Source organism: Tenrec ecaudatus, chromosome 1, assembly GCF_050624435.1.
Source record: "Tenrec ecaudatus isolate mTenEca1 chromosome 1, mTenEca1.hap1, whole genome shotgun sequence".
NCBI classification, from domain to species: Eukaryota; Metazoa; Chordata; class Mammalia; order Afrosoricida; family Tenrecidae; genus Tenrec; species Tenrec ecaudatus.
In genome coordinates, this window is record NC_134530.1 from 44,901,627 (window position 1) to 44,920,609 (window position 18,983).

General features: G+C 42.5%; 1 protein-coding gene across 2 annotated transcripts in view; it reads right to left on the reverse strand.

The window, feature by feature from the left end:
• Positions 1 to 840: 840 nt before the first annotated feature.
• The window catches only part of USP48 (ubiquitin specific peptidase 48), a 98,500-nt gene continuing 80,357 nt past the window's right edge, over positions 841 to 18,983 (reverse strand). For both annotated transcript variants that reach the window (XM_075551965.1, XM_075551955.1), the window contains exons 22-27: positions 17,675 to 17,779; positions 9,956 to 10,111; positions 5,361 to 5,486; positions 3,712 to 3,760; positions 1,907 to 1,933; positions 841 to 1,037 (exon numbers count right to left, since the gene is read on the reverse strand). In XM_075551965.1, the coding sequence (XP_075408080.1) occupies positions 1,015 to 1,037; positions 1,907 to 1,933; positions 3,712 to 3,760; positions 5,361 to 5,486; positions 9,956 to 10,111; positions 17,675 to 17,779 (486 nt within the window). In that variant the 3' untranslated portion in view covers positions 841 to 1,014. The remainder of the gene's footprint in view (positions 1,038 to 1,906; positions 1,934 to 3,711; positions 3,761 to 5,360; positions 5,487 to 9,955; positions 10,112 to 17,674; positions 17,780 to 18,983) is intronic.

The window sequence follows — 18,983 nt, forward strand, 5'->3', positions numbered from 1 at the left end:
TAACAATAATCCTGAGTTGGATACAATAGCAGCCCCATCCCTTATTTTCGTTCTTTTAAACAAAGGTAGACCCTGTCTGGGCACTGTGGAAGAATGTTTTCAAAAACAGACGTGAGATCCAAGAGACAGGCACAGTCTGAGGGAGACCTTGTGTTATCCAAATGTGCTGCAGTCCAACTGGCTCCTTGGGGAAGGCGGTCGGATCTCTGGAACGAACGTGCAGGGTGCCTTTGATCTCCCACTTTTAAGCCATGGCGGGCAAGACTGGAGGAGGGTGCCGCCACTCGGGACGGACCTGCTCCTGCATCCTGAAAAGCCCCGTGCCGCAGCGCCTATGAAGCCAGCACTGAGGCATTTTCCTTGTGCCCAAGAGGAGGGGGAGTGGTGGGGCCCCTCCTGTCCCCAATGCTAAGAGATAGACCGCTGGGTGGGCGGGCAGCAGGTAAGGCGAGTATGCTGGCACTGCCCCGACGAGTCTAGTTCTGAAGACAGTTTTCCACAATTATGGCAGGTTCTTCATGTTCATGCTTTATTGAAAGTAGCGTATGTATCAAAGACAGGGACTGGTAAGCAGGTTGACGTCTCTAAAGAATGATTTTAGTTCAGAGCAGAATGTTGTTCCATCTATAGTGATATACTTCCTTATGGACCAATGCATCTGATGTGAAACTTGAGCAAGGAAATACCACAGAACTTTATTCCCTCCCACGACTAGAAATCGCATGTAAGCATGATTTATGTTACTGCTACGACACTTGTTCAATCTTCACTTGACCCTCTTCCCTCCCGCCACCCCTGGCCTTAAATATAAAATCTGAAACATTTCCTTCAAGTCTGATGTCCTTCAGTGCAATCTGTTTTATTTGACATAAGGCATTTGGGAGTCACTTTCGAACGGATGGATGTTTGCCTTTTGGAAGAGTCAGGTAGCAGTTTAATTTTCTTTCAATGCCCTAACATGTCAAACTCTTCTTCCTCTCTGGTCACTCTGAGCAGTCAGCAAGTGTTCACAGATTAATGTCCGAGTAGACCAGTACCTGGGAAAAGAAACACACACGGAGGCACGGTGGTGAACTACAAATTAAGTGTTACCGTATTCCATTTGTCAAGAACGCACCCCCAATCGGGAATGTCCAGTTTAATAAATGAACACAGCAGACCTTTGCTGCTGAAGAATATATAGAGTTGTGTTTTCTTTAAATCAATCAGGAGTTTCTTGCAGTGGCCCAGATAGACAGCTGGGCTGAGAGGAGGTTTGAGGCCAGGAGCTTTGTCCATCTGTTGGCTCTGGCAAAAGACCCCCCTAGTATTCTATTCAAACCTACACGGCTCCAGTGGAACTCTGGAGGGCCCCCGCACCCACCCAACACCCCAAGCAGAATAGCAGCACTGACAGCTACAAACGTCAGAGGATGGAATAAGAAGTATTTCTGTTGATCAGAACAGGAGCCAAGAAATAATCCAAGAAATGCATACATTCCAAATAAATTCATTAAACCTTTACACTAAACCTGATATAATTTGGTGAGTTCTTCCAGCTCTAATTGCAATCAGTTAGATACAAACGGACATGCTCTAGAATGGGACTGATAGGAAGAATTCGGCAAAGGTTAAATATGAATCTCGAAATGCCACCAGCTAATTTCCCAAACTCCTCCCATGAAATGAGATGGAGAAAGTGAGCGGCCATCTGGCGGTAGATGCTTCCAACACCCAGACCCGATCTGAGGCCTGATGCTGAAAGAGTTAGTAAAGGAGCTCGAATAACGCACATTTAACGATAATTAACTTCAGTCACAAGACTGAGACGGGATCAAAATTTTAAATCAAATTGTAGCCTTGATTTAATAGAAAATTAGAACATAACCCTGACATTCCTGAACCACACATGACAAATATAACTTACCTTTAAACCCTTCTTCTGGCATACACACTGGGGAGGGAAGAAAAGAATTCTAAATTAAAAAGACTGTTGTGACAGTGATAGCACTCAATGCCGAAAGATGTAGAGTTTAAAATAACTTTCGTTACCTTACTCACCTATGATCATTACTTGTAAATTATGGGCGATATTCATCTGATAACTAGCCCCCTCCCCACCAGTTTGCTTCGATGGAAGCAGTGCATCTAAAAAGTCAAATGCTGGTGGAGCAAACTTGGTGACAGGGCCACCGTTTTCTAAGATGCCAGAGGAGGGCTGGAGGGGCACCCTGAGTGCCATCCTCTGGAGAGTGTGACACCTCCCCCCTCCCTGCCTGCTAGACCCCAATTCCACAAGTGGCAGCTGTTTCTTCTGGTTCTCACCTCTTTATTTTTGAACAACATGCACACATTGTTCTTTTGTCATTTTAGATGACGACTACGTTGCTAAGATAAAATTTAGCTTTACATATTACCTACCTGCCAAGGCAGTCTTCTGACACAGAAATGTCTGCCGTTAAACCCATCTCCACCTCGGACATCATTCTCACTGTTGATGCTGCCCACTGCTGAGCCCCCTGGAATACCTGGGTGAGATTTCTTCCCGGCCTGGCACATTTCTATCTTTCTGGACCTGGTCACTGCTGCATTCTTTATGCCCTATTGTTTCTGTAACTATTTCTAGAGCGTTTAGGATTGTTCTAGGCATGAGTTTTCATTCATATGGAGCCTTTGTATCCCCCCAAATTCCTTCTTTTCTTCAACTGTCCCTTTTATCTAAGCCTTAGCTTAGTTTGCTCTTTAAATATTAATTTTTTTGGTAGGAAAATTTAAGTTTTCTTTATACTTCCTTTATTCCAGTTAGTTGGTGGACCTCTCTTATTTCATGCCTCCACTGTCCACTTCTATCTGTTTAAGGGCAAGGTACTAAGAACATTCCCTGGAGCTCTGTTCACAATGGGTATGCGATGTGGCCTTCACTGAAAAGTACCCATAAGATGAACTGGTGTTTAAAAATGTGGAGACTATTCTCGTAAAATTGGCCAGCTTCCCCAGAGATGTTCCGTGCTGATATCTTGGAGCTATGAGGTTGGCTGCCAGCATTTTAACAATGCCTATTCCCATCTTTCTAGTCCAATGTCTTCATGGAGTTCTTGGAAATGGATCAGCACTGACTGTCCTTCTAAAGTGGAGAAGGAGTAACAAAACTGTGAAGGAAGGGGTACCCGAAGGTCTGTGGGCTAGGTAGTAACTGCATCTGACACTGCCTTTCCACCAGCTGTCCAGGGTTTAGGTATACATCTCCTTCTCAAGCCTCCGTCAGAGGTACCTGCTTCCTCCCATTGCTGCCTGTTTCAGCAGTGGGATTTGCTTCTTGTAAGCGTCTGGGTGGCATAGTGGTTACAACTAACGTCAAGGTCAACAGTTCATAAGCATCAGTCGCTCTGTGGAAAGAAGACGAGGCTTCCCACTCCCGGAAGAGTTAGTCTCAGAACTCGGCAGGAGCAGTTCTGCCCTATCCTATAGGTTTGCCATGAGTCAGAATCTGCTTGATGGCAGTGAGTTGCTTCTTCTTTATCATGCCTGTTTTCAGGCTTATATTTATTTATTTCATTTCCTCTGGTTAGGCTAATACATTTTTTTTCTCTCTGCTTCCAGTTTCCAAAATTTGGTGGACATACTGTAAGATTAGTTTTTTCAAGGTAGAAGGTTAGAGCATCGCAGTATCTCTAATTCCACCTCTTGCCAACAGTTCCTCAACAGATATTCCTAAAACAAATTCATGTTTACCTTGCATGACATCATCCATTGCAGCGTAATCTGCAATTGGTTCATCGGCCTGGAAAACAAACGAAGACAATTCAAAACCACACAAGAGTTGGATCCAGGAGGAAGAATGTCAGATATTCATCACATTCAAGTATGGGCTATGATTCAAATACGGGGAGATAGCTATGAGATGCAGTGGAGAGCCCTGCTCCAGTCCTGGCTGGCAAGGTCCAGGTTTACACAGCTCACCTGCCAAGTGCGGATCTGGACTCTTTGCCCTACAGGATGCATGCGGTATGTTTCTGGCCCCTTAAAATGCTTTTGGCTACAGAAATGTTCGAGACAAGAAAAATATTTAATATGAGTTAAGAAGCTCGTGGTAGCACAAGGAGTTAGGGAGATGTAAAGTAAAATTAGACCTTTGAAAATAAGTTTTCCTCTACTCTAAAATGATTAAAGACAAGCATACTCATTTCTTTCTCAGGGCAAAGTCGGCATGGAATCAGGGAGTCTGTATGATTTCCAGCAAGGGGCAAGTGACCAGATTCCTGATCTACCTTGAGAACAAACCTTTCATAACATAGGCTGGCCAGTGCTAGGCTTTTAAGACAGCATCACTGGGATTCAGCATCTCAAATGGTTTTCAAAATCATGTCACTGAATCTCCTACTAGTGTCCAGACGTGAACAGCGTGTGTGTGCGCAGGTAGGGGCAGGTGTGGGTCTGCTTCATCATTTTCAGGGCTGAGCTTTATCACATCAGAATTAGAATTAGGGTATAAAAAGCATAGCTTTCACAGCTCAAAACCTGAAAAATTACTTTAGCACATGATGCAGTGGTGTTTGGCACAATAGGATCCTTTTGGCCACCAAGAAACAAAGGCAGCAAAGGAAAGCTGACTAAATGAGGTCCTTGGGGAGAGGAGGACCATGCGAATGAGGCTGGTTCAATGATTCTCTCTCCGCAACTTCTCAGAACCCCCCACCTTTTCTAAAGTACCTTCCACGTCTACTACTAAACACATTCTTCCCAAAGCCAATTTCCATATCCTGGACAAGAATCTCATTAAGCCAATGGAAAGGATTTTGACTGTCTTGACAGAGCTTTGTCCTTTATTCGTGTTTCCTGGCTTGATTGTGTGGTACTTTTGAGCCAAGAAGAGAGGGTACTTTATTAGGAGGCAGATTGTTAATTCTCCTGATTCCAAAGTTAGGGAGGATGTTGAGACCTTCAAGAGTCAGTCAGCAAAGATCCCATGGGACAGGGACACCAGTTTTCAGGCATGAAGTGTTAGGGAAATTATGATCACTTACGCCTGCAACCTCAATCCACTCCAAGTAAGTTGCAGGCATCAGGAACCTGACCTCACAAAGGCATGGACATTGATTTTGGCCTTCTTAGGTACAGGCAGCTGGTGAGGGTCTGGTGCCACTGCAGCCTACGGTGACACACAAAATCAAGACCAAAGACGTCTTAATCGCCTCTCAGTCTCGTAAGAATTGGTTGGACCTGGGGAATACAGAAGCCAGTAAAAACTCCTGGCAACTGGGTCTCAGTCCAGCCTGCGGAGGCATCTAGGCACCCTTCAATCACCATTCCCTGCAGCTGACACTTGGGTGTGTATCCACGAGACTTCCCTAGAGCTCCTTAAGTCAGGAGCTGACACTTACCTTTAACAAAATGACAGACTCAGGAATGACGCCAAGGGTACCGAGGGTGGCACAGTCATCATTTAAAATCTTTCCATCAATTGACAAATTCTGGTCAAAAGGAGCAACTGAAAACGCATGCATGATCTGTGACAATATAAAAGTACAGTAAGCTTGCATTAAGAAAAACATGGAGACCTATATCCTCATTGAATCAATAATGTAGGAACGCTTAGAATCCAGCGTACAAAGGATACAATGTGCAGTCTGCCCACTTGTTACATTCCCACTGAGAAGATCTCCCTAATATAGCTGCACAAGAACTAGGAAACAATTACACAGTCTTTTGTTTTGTACCTAACCACCAACTCATGGGTGGGGTGTGGGGGAAACCCAGCCATCAACTACTCCCGTTATAAGGCACGGGCAAGGTCAACACTACCACTTTTACCTCTGTCAGGTCCATGTCATTTAATAAAGCAGTATAAATTTAACTTTCATAAACCATTTTCATATGAAATAGTCATCCTTTTGGACTTTTCTCCTATTTGTTTTCACTCCTTTAGCAAGTAGCCTGTGATACATAATTCAGGTCTATTCTTAGACTGTGTGTCCATCCTATAAAACAAAATGTGTATTCCTGAAAGGTAGGGAGTATTACACTCAACTCTAGTTCTGGTCTAAGAGGCAAAAATAAAATATATTCAGAATTGCCTTTATGTTTAATAATGTAATGTATCTCCCCACCCCCATTTAGAAAGTGGTCTCTCCCTTTTTGTGTGTGCATGGTCATTTGGGGTAATAAGTTACCTTGGGGTGGGGGTAAGACAAGCAGACTTGAGGCTGGGACACACAGAGAGGAAACTTTTAGCTGAGAGGGCAAGTTGACGAGTATTCATTTATTATGCTTCCTAACTTGGCTGCATATTCTACTGCATATATCTTATATTACACCAACCTCTATGGCAGTGGTTCTCAACTTGTGGGTCATGACCCCTTTGGGGTGGGTAGGTCAAACGACCTTTTCACAGGGGTCGCCTGATTCGTAACAGTAGAAAAATTAGTTTTGAAGCAGCAACAAAAATAATGTTATGGTTGGGGGTGACCACCACATGAGGAACTGCATGAAAGGGTTGCAGCATGAGGAAGGTTGTGAACCGCTGGTCTATGGTGTTACGGGAAACCATTCTACCTACACACTTTTGGAACTTATTAGCAAAGCAGTTCTGATCCAACTGTGTGTATAATAAGACCCAAGAGCTTTAAAAGCTGGGAGACTGTAATTAAAGTATCATTTTGATAATGCACAGAGCTAAAGAAGTACAATGACAACAGCACTAGTTTCTTCCTTGGCTGGAGAGCCAGAATCTTATTTGGACTTCTCAAATATGCATCACGCCTCAAGATGCAAGCAAGAACGGATTAAACAGGATCTATGGCTAACAAAATGAAGTGTACTGGCATGGTTAATGACCTGCAATATTGAGCAATAAGTCTATTTCTGGTGAGCAAGTCCTACTGGCCAGAGCTCTCTCCCAGTTTCACACACAGGCAGGAAGAAGGGGCATCCAGGCCCAGGGTAGCAAATGGGAGCAAAGGAGAAGGAAGTGCTGGGGGCGCCGTGCGAGCTGCTGGATGGTGAGCATCCATGTCCACTTCCTACATGCTGAGGGTCTTCGCCCTCCCCTGTGTGGCGGTAAACAGCACTCACCTCCAGACAGGCGTATCGGAGAGAGGTGCTGGCAACAATATACAAATTCATTTAGTACTTTAAGAAGCGACTGTGTGCCACACGCTAAGTGCTCAAAATACAAGGGTAAGTAAAAAAGTATAGCTATGAAACCACAGGACAGCAATCTCTGTTAAACTGAACTTCTGAAGGCAGTTCTTCTTCCTCTCTGACCCCTCCCCAAAGAATTTTGTGCTCTTTAATTCACATCCTGTCAAAATGGTAAGTTTCATGTCTTCAAAGGACTTAAGTCACGTTTCTTGGAATTGTTCTTAGCATTTGGGGAAGAGAAAGAAGTCTGAAGGGGGCATTATCAGGGCCAGAGGATGGCTGGGGTATGGCCTCCTGATGTGCAGGTGCACCATTGTGATTAAAACAAAAAAAGGGGGAAAAATCCTCAAGATAGTCCTGTGTTCTTCAAATCTGTCAAGATTACCCAATTGGGACCCCAACAGTCATCATAGCCTTCTGAGCTGACCTCTCTGCAGATCCCCTCGGAGGGCACTATTTGATTGGACCCTGGATTTGAAGGCACCCTAAAGTGCCTTCTTCACTGTCTGGACCACCCGCTATGGCAGAGACAAGTACAAGCACATTTTGCTTGGAATAAACGGGTAGTGCATGCATGAACTGGAATCCCAGTAGCAATACTTTTTTTGGTAACTTATCCTCGTATAAAAAAAATGTTCAATCCCATACTAGAGGGGTTCATCAGAATGAAGGCCATAAAGTATTTCCAATGTGGCAGGAAGTGCATGCGTGGTCTAATGTGTGCATGAGGAAAGAAGACAAGGGGCTAAGGCAGCTTTCCCAAAAGTGGTGCTACGGAACATGAGCGTGTGTCTGCAGTGAGGAGACGACTGAGGAAGGTGAACTGAAGACCAGGGAAACTGGGATCATCCCTAATGAATCATTCAGGCGCCCAGCACATCTGTTTAAGCAGCGGGTGCGGCATTCCTGATCCAGGGAGTGTAACACCAGCAATGAAAAGCCTGTTCCTGAAGGTGAGCAGCTCTCTGCCCGCCAAGGGCAGAGCTAAGGAGGGAAATGCAGGCACGGGGCCTCAGCAGCCCACCCATTTCAACGTGCTGTCAAAATGGATTCCCCTCTGCGGCCGGGGCTATCACCTGCTCAGAGCCTCAATTTACCAGTCCCATTACACATGGCGTCTTCTGGGCAACAATGAATAAACTGTACTTCATTCACTTTACGGCATCAGAGGAGGATGAAGGACAACTAAGGAGCATTATACTTCTAAGCAGCTGCACATGGATCTCTGTCTAAATGAACAGTTAGTTTTATAGAGGCTGTAATCTTATTATCACCCAGAGAAAAACTATTCATCCATATGAAATGTATTGCATACTCATTAATTAAAAAAACCCCACCCATTGCTGCAAACTGAGAACCCCCCCCCCCCCTTTACAGGCCCTAATGCTATAGAACAGCCATGGCTATTCAGGCTGCAGAAGAGACCACCACTGAGCGCAGAGGGAAAATCACATTTTGTTGCCCTTTCTTCTAACTCTCTGTGGATCACAGTGATCCTGGAAGCAAGAATGGGAAATGAAAGGGAGGACATTGCAAAGGGCCTGCACATCTGGGGCTTCACCGACAGCTGCTGTCTTTCAGCAGCTCATTCGTGCAGGTAACACACACTCAGATGGAGAGGTTACTTCTGCTGACTTATGATTTATTCTTCAAAAATGGCAGTCCATAATAAAAGCAGCAGAGGCTGCTTTAAAAATGTCTTTAGCCACAGGGGCTCTTTTTATAATTTAAAGGGCTTGCATATTCGAGGTTTACCACTGACAGGCAGAAAGCTGGTGATAAAAACAAGCTGTCTCAGATATAAAAAGTACAATAACAGAGTAAAGACATTATGCCAACATGGTTATTTTCAGAGCCTTGGGTTCAACCAAGGGAAGTACTGTACTCAGGACAATTTGGCACACACAACACCCTCAAAGGAAGCCTGTATTGTTGCTGCGATTGCGATGATAAACATCAGCAACAAGAAAAATGCACAGCCAGTCAACTGTGCCACATCGCGGTAGCAAAGTGGGGAAGACGTTGATCAAACTTTTGGGTATGGATTCTGACTGAAACAGATTAGGGACTAGATTGTTTTTAGAGACACCTTGAATTTATCTGATCCGTCTGTCTAAGCTTTGAATAGTGCAATACTCAATTACAGTACATTAGAACTAATACCAAGAAATATTATTATCCCAAGCATTTTCATAACACCTCCACAATGGTCACCAACTGATAAAACACAGAAAGCAATTAGTGTTATCAATGGGAGGGGAAAAAAAACATCCAAAACAAAGCCTTATACCTTTTTAAGTTTGAATAATCACTGTATTACAAGGGGTAGAAGGAATTTTAAAATTCTAACAAGCAGATTTATCCGCCACTAAAAATACTGTAAGAAAGAATTTCTGACTCAATTAAGGAGTTGCACCTTTTACATCTCAAAGTAGATCCTGGTCACCTGGTTCAAATACCTAGCCGTGGACAAAGGCAAGCATACAGCACAATAAAGCCAGAGAACAATTCTTCTGGAACAACCTCAACATGTGACTAATTAAGTGGTTCTTAGTGTTTCTCATTATCAGAAGGCTGCTCAGGCTTGCTCAAGTTTTCAAAACACACCTTTGATTGTTACAGATAAAAAATGGTCATAATTTTTACAATGTAAGCATTACTCTGAAAATATAAAAAGCTTCTCTCCATGCCTTCTGACAGTGAACAGACAGATGTTAAAGACCAACCCAGAAAGAAAACAGATATGCACAACAATATCAATGAGAGCAGGAACCCAGTCCAGCCCCGGCCCTCACAAGTCCACAGGGCACTTAAACAAACGGTCCCTTTTCCTTACCTGAATTTTTAATTCTTTTAATGTTTGATTAGCAGAAACAAGAAGCGCTTTCTCACCACGAACTTTTCTATGCCTCATACTTCGTCGAATAACTTGCTTTTGATAAGCTATGTAATTCTGATGGGATAGCTTTTGCCGTTTAGTTCCTCCATTGCTCTATAAAGATTCAAAACACAGAACAAACACAGTGAACTGATCCAGTGACCCTTGTTCATAAAGTTCATCCTGCAAGCATCAGCTGTTGGTTTAATGGTCCCTTAACCACTTGAAATGCAATGTAACTACGGAGCCAGAGGACCCGGAGAAAGCTGGAAGGGTGCATACTACATAAGATGCACTTCAAACTGCACGTGAGCTCCAGGACTTTTCATTTCACTATCTTTTTTTTAAAGGGGGGTATTTAGAAGCTTAATATTAAATCAGAAAACAAATATAAACAATAAACTGGGGAGAAAAGGTCAAAACTACTAAATTGCCTAAATTCTCGTTTGTTTTAAATCTTTTCTTCTCGGAGAATGACAGTACAAGCTAAGTAAAAAACTGCTGTGAATTTAAAAATCAAAGATAGTAACATAACAAAACCATCAAATTTAGTTTTAACCAAAAGTAGGATGAGCAGTGTGCCTGAGGTTATGATGATGTAATACTCGGCTTCCCCTCTGAAAAATCACACACACACAGAAAATACAAGGGCTCAAGGGAGACCTTCAGTCAAACCCTGAGTGTGGGATAATCTTCAAGGAATCAGAGGGGTCTCTTAGTCAATGTCAGGAAGAGAAAACACGGGAGGCGGCAGAAGAGGACCACTCAGGACGGTCCCAGCATAAACAATGCCCACCTGGATGGCACAGTGGTCCGAGGGGCATTTTTAGACAAACTTGGGATAACTGGAAAATTTGGGTTTGTGTACATTAGGGAATTTGATACTTTTCTGTGAGCATAGAATTACTGCTATAAAGATACTGTTTCTTATTTAAGGGTCAAATGTCATGATGGCCACATTTGCCTGATAATAGTTTATAAAAGGGCACACACAGATCTGAAACATGTATTTTTTTTGCCACAACGTTAAGAAAAATTGATAAACAAGGGTCAAAAGTTCATCTATAATACGCAACAGTCAAGATTCTTTTGCTGTGAACCAGGCCAGAGAGCGAGAGGAGGAGGATTAGAGAACCATGTTCTCCGGTTTAATGAACTCTGGATGGGGTAACCCCAAGGCCATAGCGCTCGCTGCTGCTCTTGTCTGTCGCTGGTCTCGGCCGTAGCCGGGCAGAGTGGCTTGGGGATCACTGTGGGCACAGATTCCACATACTCATCACAGACTTAAGAAGCAGAAGAGGAAGAAGACACAAACAAGAACATGAAGCAGGTGAGAGGGTGGGGCGTAGGCACGGGCGCAAGGTTAGCTTCAGTTCCCACCGAGTCTACATAGATACATAGCTGATTCTAAGATACATTCAGAAGAACTTGACCCAAAAAAGAGAGTGAAAAAAAAGGGTTCTTGACCCTTGAAAGTAGTCAATTCATAAATAAAAACATGAGAAAGTATCTACAATGAAATACAACTGTCCTTTAGAAATAGAAAACTCAACTGAAAAACAAAGTCCTGAGCACCATACAAGACAGCTTTTATAATGGCTTGGATTTTAAATGGGTTTAAAAAGAAATATACACAGAATACAAATCCAACTTAATCGACAAAAGCCAGCCCAATGGTTTTACAAGGCCTCCAATTATCTAAATGAGATCCAAACCTGGATCATTAACCTAAATTTTAGATAAAGTCAAAGGAACTGGGTTGATCTGGCTTAGAGAAAGGAGATTTGTTCACCCCATTAGAAAGGGGCAGAAATGCATCATTTTTTATTGCAGAGATTTAAAATAACAATTATAGAAGATATCTATGTATTATGGTCCTGTAGCACATTACTAAGAAAAGAGGGCAGCCCCTAATGGAAAAGGCTAGCTATTCTTCAGGTACCACCTACTGTTTTCTAAAGAAGGTTGGCCGTGAGATCTTTTGTGGACCCAAAACATTAAAAACATTCTAGAGTATTACATCTCATCAAGGAGAAGAAAAAATTATAAAGTATAAAACAATGATTATAGCATAAAAGCTTCCCAACATTCTCTATCATATTTAAAAATTTGAAATCTGCTGCGACCCACAACTGAGCAGTAATTCCATATCCACATTGCAAAAACTGCTGTGGTTATGACCACAGTGAGTAAAAACTAGACACTCAAAAAAATTGTCTCTCCCAAATCTAAGTAATTTCAAAATGCAGTTTTCTCAATAACCCTTGGGCTGGCTGAGAAGCAAAGCTTGAAATATAACAAACTAATGACAATATGAACATACAAAGTTTTGCAAACTAATTTAAAGTTACTAGCAAGACTAAAGTAACAACAGACAAGAAAGGCATCATTAAAAAATGTGAGTCTCAAATGGGTATTAAACTATACTGCAAAGCTGCAATAATTAAAAGAGCATGGTACTGCATGCCAGGCAGATGAACAAAAGAGAATGGAGAATCTAGATGGGTACATGTGTGAGCACAAACTCAAACACATACGAGGGAGCTTTAAAGCGTCCAGAGACTAGACTGAGGGGTCACACGGAGGAATGTGGCGGCAAGGAGGAGGGGAGGAAACGGGGCTCTGTTTGCATGATCTGATGGGACAGGCTCTGCAACTACACAGACGACGTCTGTCTTTGCAAGTGTTCCATCCCACAAACACATGGAGGTAAACATATATTATATCTACAAACAAAAACACAGTTAAAATTAACAAAGAGCTGAGAGTTATATAGCCTTAACACCCTCCAGGTTCCTTAGCTACTAGATCTAAGCATGGTTTGAGTGTCTACAAAAGGAGGAAACAAACTTGGATCCTTTGTGAAATACAAGTTTGTTGAAAAAGGTGGGGCACAACAGAAAAGTGGGTGAGAAGAAAGGTCGGACAGGGCAAGACATGACAAAAAAATAATTTATAAATTATCAAAGGTTCATAAGGGAGGGGGAAGCATGGAGGGAGGGGGGAAATGAGAAGCTGATGCCAGGGGCTTACGTGGAGAGCCAATGTCTTGAGAATGATGAGGGCAATGAATGTACAAATGTGCTTTACACAAGTGATGTATGGATGGATTGTGATAAGAGTTGTGTGAGCCCCTAATAAAATGATTTTAAAAAAAGGTGGGGAAGGGCTGTAAAACGAAAGGTTAATAACATTTCCCCCAAAACTTTTTTTTGTGTGCGTTTGTGTACGCGCGCACACACGGTAGTTCCCAGTGCATGACAGGGTCTTTTGTTGTAATAGTTCTCTTCATTTGGGTCTCAGTCTTATTAACACCCCCCACCCCATATTAGTATTGTCTTTTATTACCGGGATCTTTATATATCAGATTTCTTTTTTTGTGGGGTTGGCATGTGACTGCTCATCAACCAGAGGGCTGCAGCACTATCTGTAGGAGTTACTGCCAATGGTTAAGATCTACCAAGGACATTTCTAAGCGAAGAGGATTGTCTCCTTTCCTAGAGAAATTCTTGGTACACTATATGTGCTCAATAAATACTCAGTGAACAAACTTAAAAACAAAAGGAAAAACATTGCCTTGTAGGACGGTGGTTTGGAAAATGAACTGTACATGGTGACAGGGCATGAAAAGAGCAGAGAATGGGCTAAGAGGCTATAACTTGACTAAGCAATCTCAAAAGGCCTTCCCTTCAAAGGAACACAAGTATATACATGTACAGACTTTACACTCCAGAAAAACATGCCCATCCTTGTCCCCCGCATGAACACAAACACAAAATTCTGAAAATCTGCTTATGTGAAGAAAGTAACATTCCTATAAAATGGGTAGGACTGGTCCTGCACTAATGCAAAGGGACTGTAAAATCCTGATGGACTGGAATACAAACGTGGCAAGGGTCTTGTAATACATGAGCTGGTGCATAGCAACAGCCTGGTGTATTCTTTCATGGGTGTTTAAAAATTAACCTTTTAGGAGATCCAACAAGCCCTGGAAAACAAATGGAACTACTCCATATTGACATACTCTTTTGCGCCAGCTGGGAAACTACACGGAACGTTTATCTCAGGGAAACCAAAGTCTAAGTAGAGAAGGTTTTCAGACTTTATTAATCAATGTTGAAAATTAAGCAACCATATCAGTCTGCTTAGAAAGGCCAACAAGCCCAACTATCTAGGCTCAGGAACAGTTTTAGCAGATGGCCATAATACTATTTCTTCAAGGAGAATGTTAACGTTGACTTGACTACAATGTATTTTAGCAGTAAAACAGATTTATCTTAAAAATTAAACCTATAAATATATTGCTATAGTTTATTGTGCCAGCCTGGCCGATAAACACAAGTAGGATTAACTGAAGGGCAGAGGGATAAATGACTCGGTGAGCCTCACCTTGGTTGTTCTGTGTCTCAGTTTAAAGGGGTACACTACCTGTGGGATGCCTAGCCTGTGGACTGTAGCGCTGTAAGTTGAGGTCCCTTTAAGCCCACACGATCGGAATGTTCATCTCTGGAGCTGGGGACTGACAGTTGATGACAGTTGGGGACCTGCCTTGCTGTTTGCTGCCTGGGTAGATATAGCCCAGCTCTCTCTACAGAAGGGGACTGGCATCTGGCAGCTCTCAAAACTTGAAGGACTGCTAGTGTCTCACTGCTTTATAATTTAACTGTTAATTTCTTGTATTATCTATCTGTATATTATTTAACGGTTTATTTCTCGAATTATATATCTATCTTTATAAATATATTTATATATAATTACTAGCAATCTGGTTTGTCTCTCTAGAGAACCCTGTCCAATACATATATGCACAGATATGCTTCCCCATCCTCATATATAAATATATTTACATGCCTTTATTTAGACCTCTATAAATGCCGTTTGCCTACTAGCTCTTTCCTCCATTTCCTTTGGCTTTCCTCTTGTCCGACTATCATGCTCAGTCTTCATTTGGGTTTCAGTAATTCCTCTCTATTACATTACCCTTGATCATGCCCTACCAGGCCTCCTACACCCTCCTCATCACCGATTTGGATCACTCATTGTTCCCTTGTCCCTGGGTTTGTTAACACTACTACATTTCCCCCCACCTCCCCTTCTCCCATTTCCCCCGGAACTGTCGGTCCCATTGTTTTCTCCTCCAGATTGTTGATCCAGCCTATCTTATTTAGACAGACCTAGAGAGATAATAACATGTACAAAAACAAGACAGAGCAAAACCAAGCAACAATATACAACAAAACAACAACAGCAACCAATGACAAAAATAAAACACAACAAGAAAGAAAAGCTTGTAGTTAGTTCAAGGACTGTTTGTTGGCCTTTAGGAGAGTTTTCCAGTCAAGTCTGTTGGGGCACCAAGCCCTGGTCCCAAAGTCTATTTTTGGTATTCCCTGGGGACTTTGTTGCTTTGTTCCCTTGCTGTTCTGTTGTACATCCATAGTGTTTTGCCTCGGTGTGGTGGGATCAGATTGGGCGGAATTCCCACACTGTGTCTCCAGTGTTGTCCCCTGTAGGGCTATGGGTCAGTGAGGGATGTCGTGTCTCATAGTGGGGCCGGCCATGTGGTCTTCTCTGTGTATTAGTATTAAGGTAGCGGATAGACATTGGGCCTCCACTCAAGTACTCCCTCAATGAAAGAATACTTTGTTCTATTAAACTGGCATTCTATGATGCTCACTTTCCCAACACAACTGCTGAAGACAAAGCAGGTGCATAAGCAAATGTGGTGAAGAAAGCTGATGGTACCCAGCTACCAAAAGATATAGCGTCTGGGATCTTAAAGGCTTGAAGGTAAACAAGTGACCATCTAGCTCAGAAGCAACAAAGCCCACATGGAAGAAGCACACCAGCCTGCGTAGTCACGAGCCTGGTGCTGAAGGGATCAGTTAGCAACCATCAAAAAATAAAATATCTTATCATTGTGTGTTCACCTCCCTGATCCGATTGCTGAAGATAAATGGGTGCATAAGCAAAGGTGGCGAATAAAGTTGATGGTGCCAGGCTATCAAAAGATGTAGCGTCTGGGATCTTAAAGGCTTGAAAGTAACCAAGTGGCCATCTAGCTCAGAAGCAACAAAGTCCACATGGAAGAAGCACATCAGCCTGTGTGATCACGAGGTGTTGAAGGGATCTGGTACCAGGCATCATCAGAACAAATAATCATATCATTGTGAATGAGGGGGAGTACGGAGTGGAGACCCAAAGCCCATCTGTAGGCAATTGGACATCCTCTTACAGAAGGGTTTCTGGGAGGAGACGAGCCAATCAGGGTGCGATGTAGCAACGATGAAACATACAACTTTCCTCTAGTTGCTAAATGCTTCCTCCCCGCCACTATCCTGATCCCAATTCTACCTTACAAATCTGCCTAGACCAGAGGATGTACACTGGTACAGATAGGAATTGGAAACAGAGAATCCAGGGCGGATGATCCCTTCAGGACCAGTGGTGCGAGTGGCGGTGGAGGGAGGGTGGGTTGGAAAGGGGGAACTGATTACAAGGATCTATATAAAACCTCCTCCCTGGGAGACAGACAACAGAAAAGTGGGTGAAAGGAGACGTTGGACAGGGAAAAATATGACAAAATAATAATTTATAAATTATCAAGGATTCATGAGGGAGGGGGGAGGAGGGAGGGAGGGGGGAAAATGAGGAGCTGATGCCAGGGGCTTAAATGGAGAGCAAATGTTCTGAGAATGATGAGGGCAGTGAATGTTCAAATGTGCTTTACACAACTGATGTATGTATGGATTGTGATAAGAGTTCTATGAGCCCCTAATAAAATGATTAAAAAAAGAAAATTGATTTCTCAGCTTTCAAAACTTATCCACAAGATATCAAACATTTCTTGAATTTAAAGTGTCTTAGAATGTCCCAGAAAAAAACTGTCTGTTTGAGAGGTTAAACTTGTCTACATCACAAACCAACGAAACACATCCACACATTACTTCCTGTTCTTACACAATTTTCTCAGTTAAGCACTATGGACATGTAGAACACAACCAAGGAACTAAACAAGAGGTGTAGAAAATCCCAATAGCAAAGAGTCCAATTTAATAAAACAATCTTTAGTTATAATAGGAAATGAGAACTGCTTTGGCATTAACACTTTAATTAACTCATTCAATGTCATCGAAGTCAATTGCAACTAATAATAATCCTATAGGACAGAATAGAACTGTTTCCCTGGGTTTCAAAGGCTGTACATCTTTACAGGAATAAAATTTATCTGGTAGGTCTGAATTGCTTACCTTGAGGTTAGCAGGCCCATACAGAAGCCACTCTGTTCCTAGGGATCCCCGAAAAGCTCTTGCATTTACTTCATTATTAAGGTACCCGTAATGAGGGAATGTGAGCTAAGCAAATTTTTCATACTTTTAAAAAAGCTTTCACAACTAAGCAATAATCTCAGAAATGTCTTAGTCTGTTTTCCTAGTTAACGTAATCATCACATATATTTTATCATTTCTGAAATTCTGGAATGTAGTCCAGAGCTCTTCATGAAAAATCACAACAGCTATAGTGCATTACTAAAACTGAGGAAATAAGGATGAGTGGGGGTGGGGAAACACTGAGGACTCACATCCCACAGAGTACAGAGAGGTGTACAGGGCATGGAGTAGCTGATCTTTCAGAACAGGGAGAGATGTAGTGATAAAAGGCAGCTTCAACACCTACTTGATTGAAATCTGGATCCTTTTCTCCATCTGGCTTAGCTTCTTCCTTGTCCTCCTCAGTTTCAGAACTACTCACGTTCAGCTCCGGAGCAGAATCCTTCATCACCTGGACGGACCAGGACAACAGAGATGAAGTAGGTCAGATCCTAAGAGGCTATGCTATGGAGGGGTTCGATGTGGGGATTCCCTGTAGATTTTTTTTTGAAAGAAGCCTGCATCCATGGTGGGGCAAGAGACCAGACACTGGATATCCTTTCCCTTTTTTATTGTGTTAGAATCTATCATAATACATTTGTCACATTTGGTTATCATTCATCACATTCACCACGCTGTGTAACCATCGCCGTTAACCGTTTCCAGAGTCGTCCTTACTCTGACAGCCAGTGTCCTTTAAGCACTAGCTTCTGCTTGCCCAAATCCCTGGTATTTGCTTGTTTTTCTTACTGTCATCAAGTCCACTTTGACTTGTAGTGACCCAATAAAGCAGGTCCTCACTGCCCCTGTGGGTTTCTGAGACTATGTAAGTCTTCACAGGAATAAAGACGAGTTTTTCTCCCATGGAGCAACTGGTGGTTTCAAACTGCTGACCTTGTGTTTAGCAAACCAACACAGAACTACTATGTCCACCGAGCTCCTTTTCTTTGTTCAAGATCTTTCATACAAGTCAGAACATCCAATATTTGCCCTTTAGTGCGTGACTTCTTTTACTCAGTATGATTTCAAGGTTCCTCCAGGTCACAGCATGTAAGAGAACTTCAGTTCTTTTTATGGATGAGTAGTAGTCCATTCTCTGTAAATATCATATTTTATTTAGCTATTCATTTGTTAATGGACACATGGGTTTCTTCTATCTTTTGGCTATTGTGAATGATGAAGCAGAGAACACCTGTGTCCAATCACTGAACTAATAAGACAGAACAAAACCAGGAAATATTTCATTACACAGGGGGCTTCAAAAAGTTTGTGGGAAAACGGAATTAAAAGATAATGGGATTTCCTCATGAACTTTTAAAAGCACTCTCTTATTACACACAAGGTTGCTAATAGTTCGCACCAACTCGACAGCCAATTAGCCATAATGAATAATGTATGAAGCATGTCCAAGTCCTGGTTGTCAAACCTCTTAGGTCTTGTAAAAATACCATGACAGACCTCCTCAGCTAACTGCACAAGCCGGAAGGGCATTCAACATGAACCAAAAGCAGGTCTCAATGAGGTGGGGCATACTTTCTTTCTCCAACCTTTTTACCAAACCTGACAATAGCCACCTGAGAAAATAATGCATAGCTCTTGCCTGTGTTCTTCTGGCT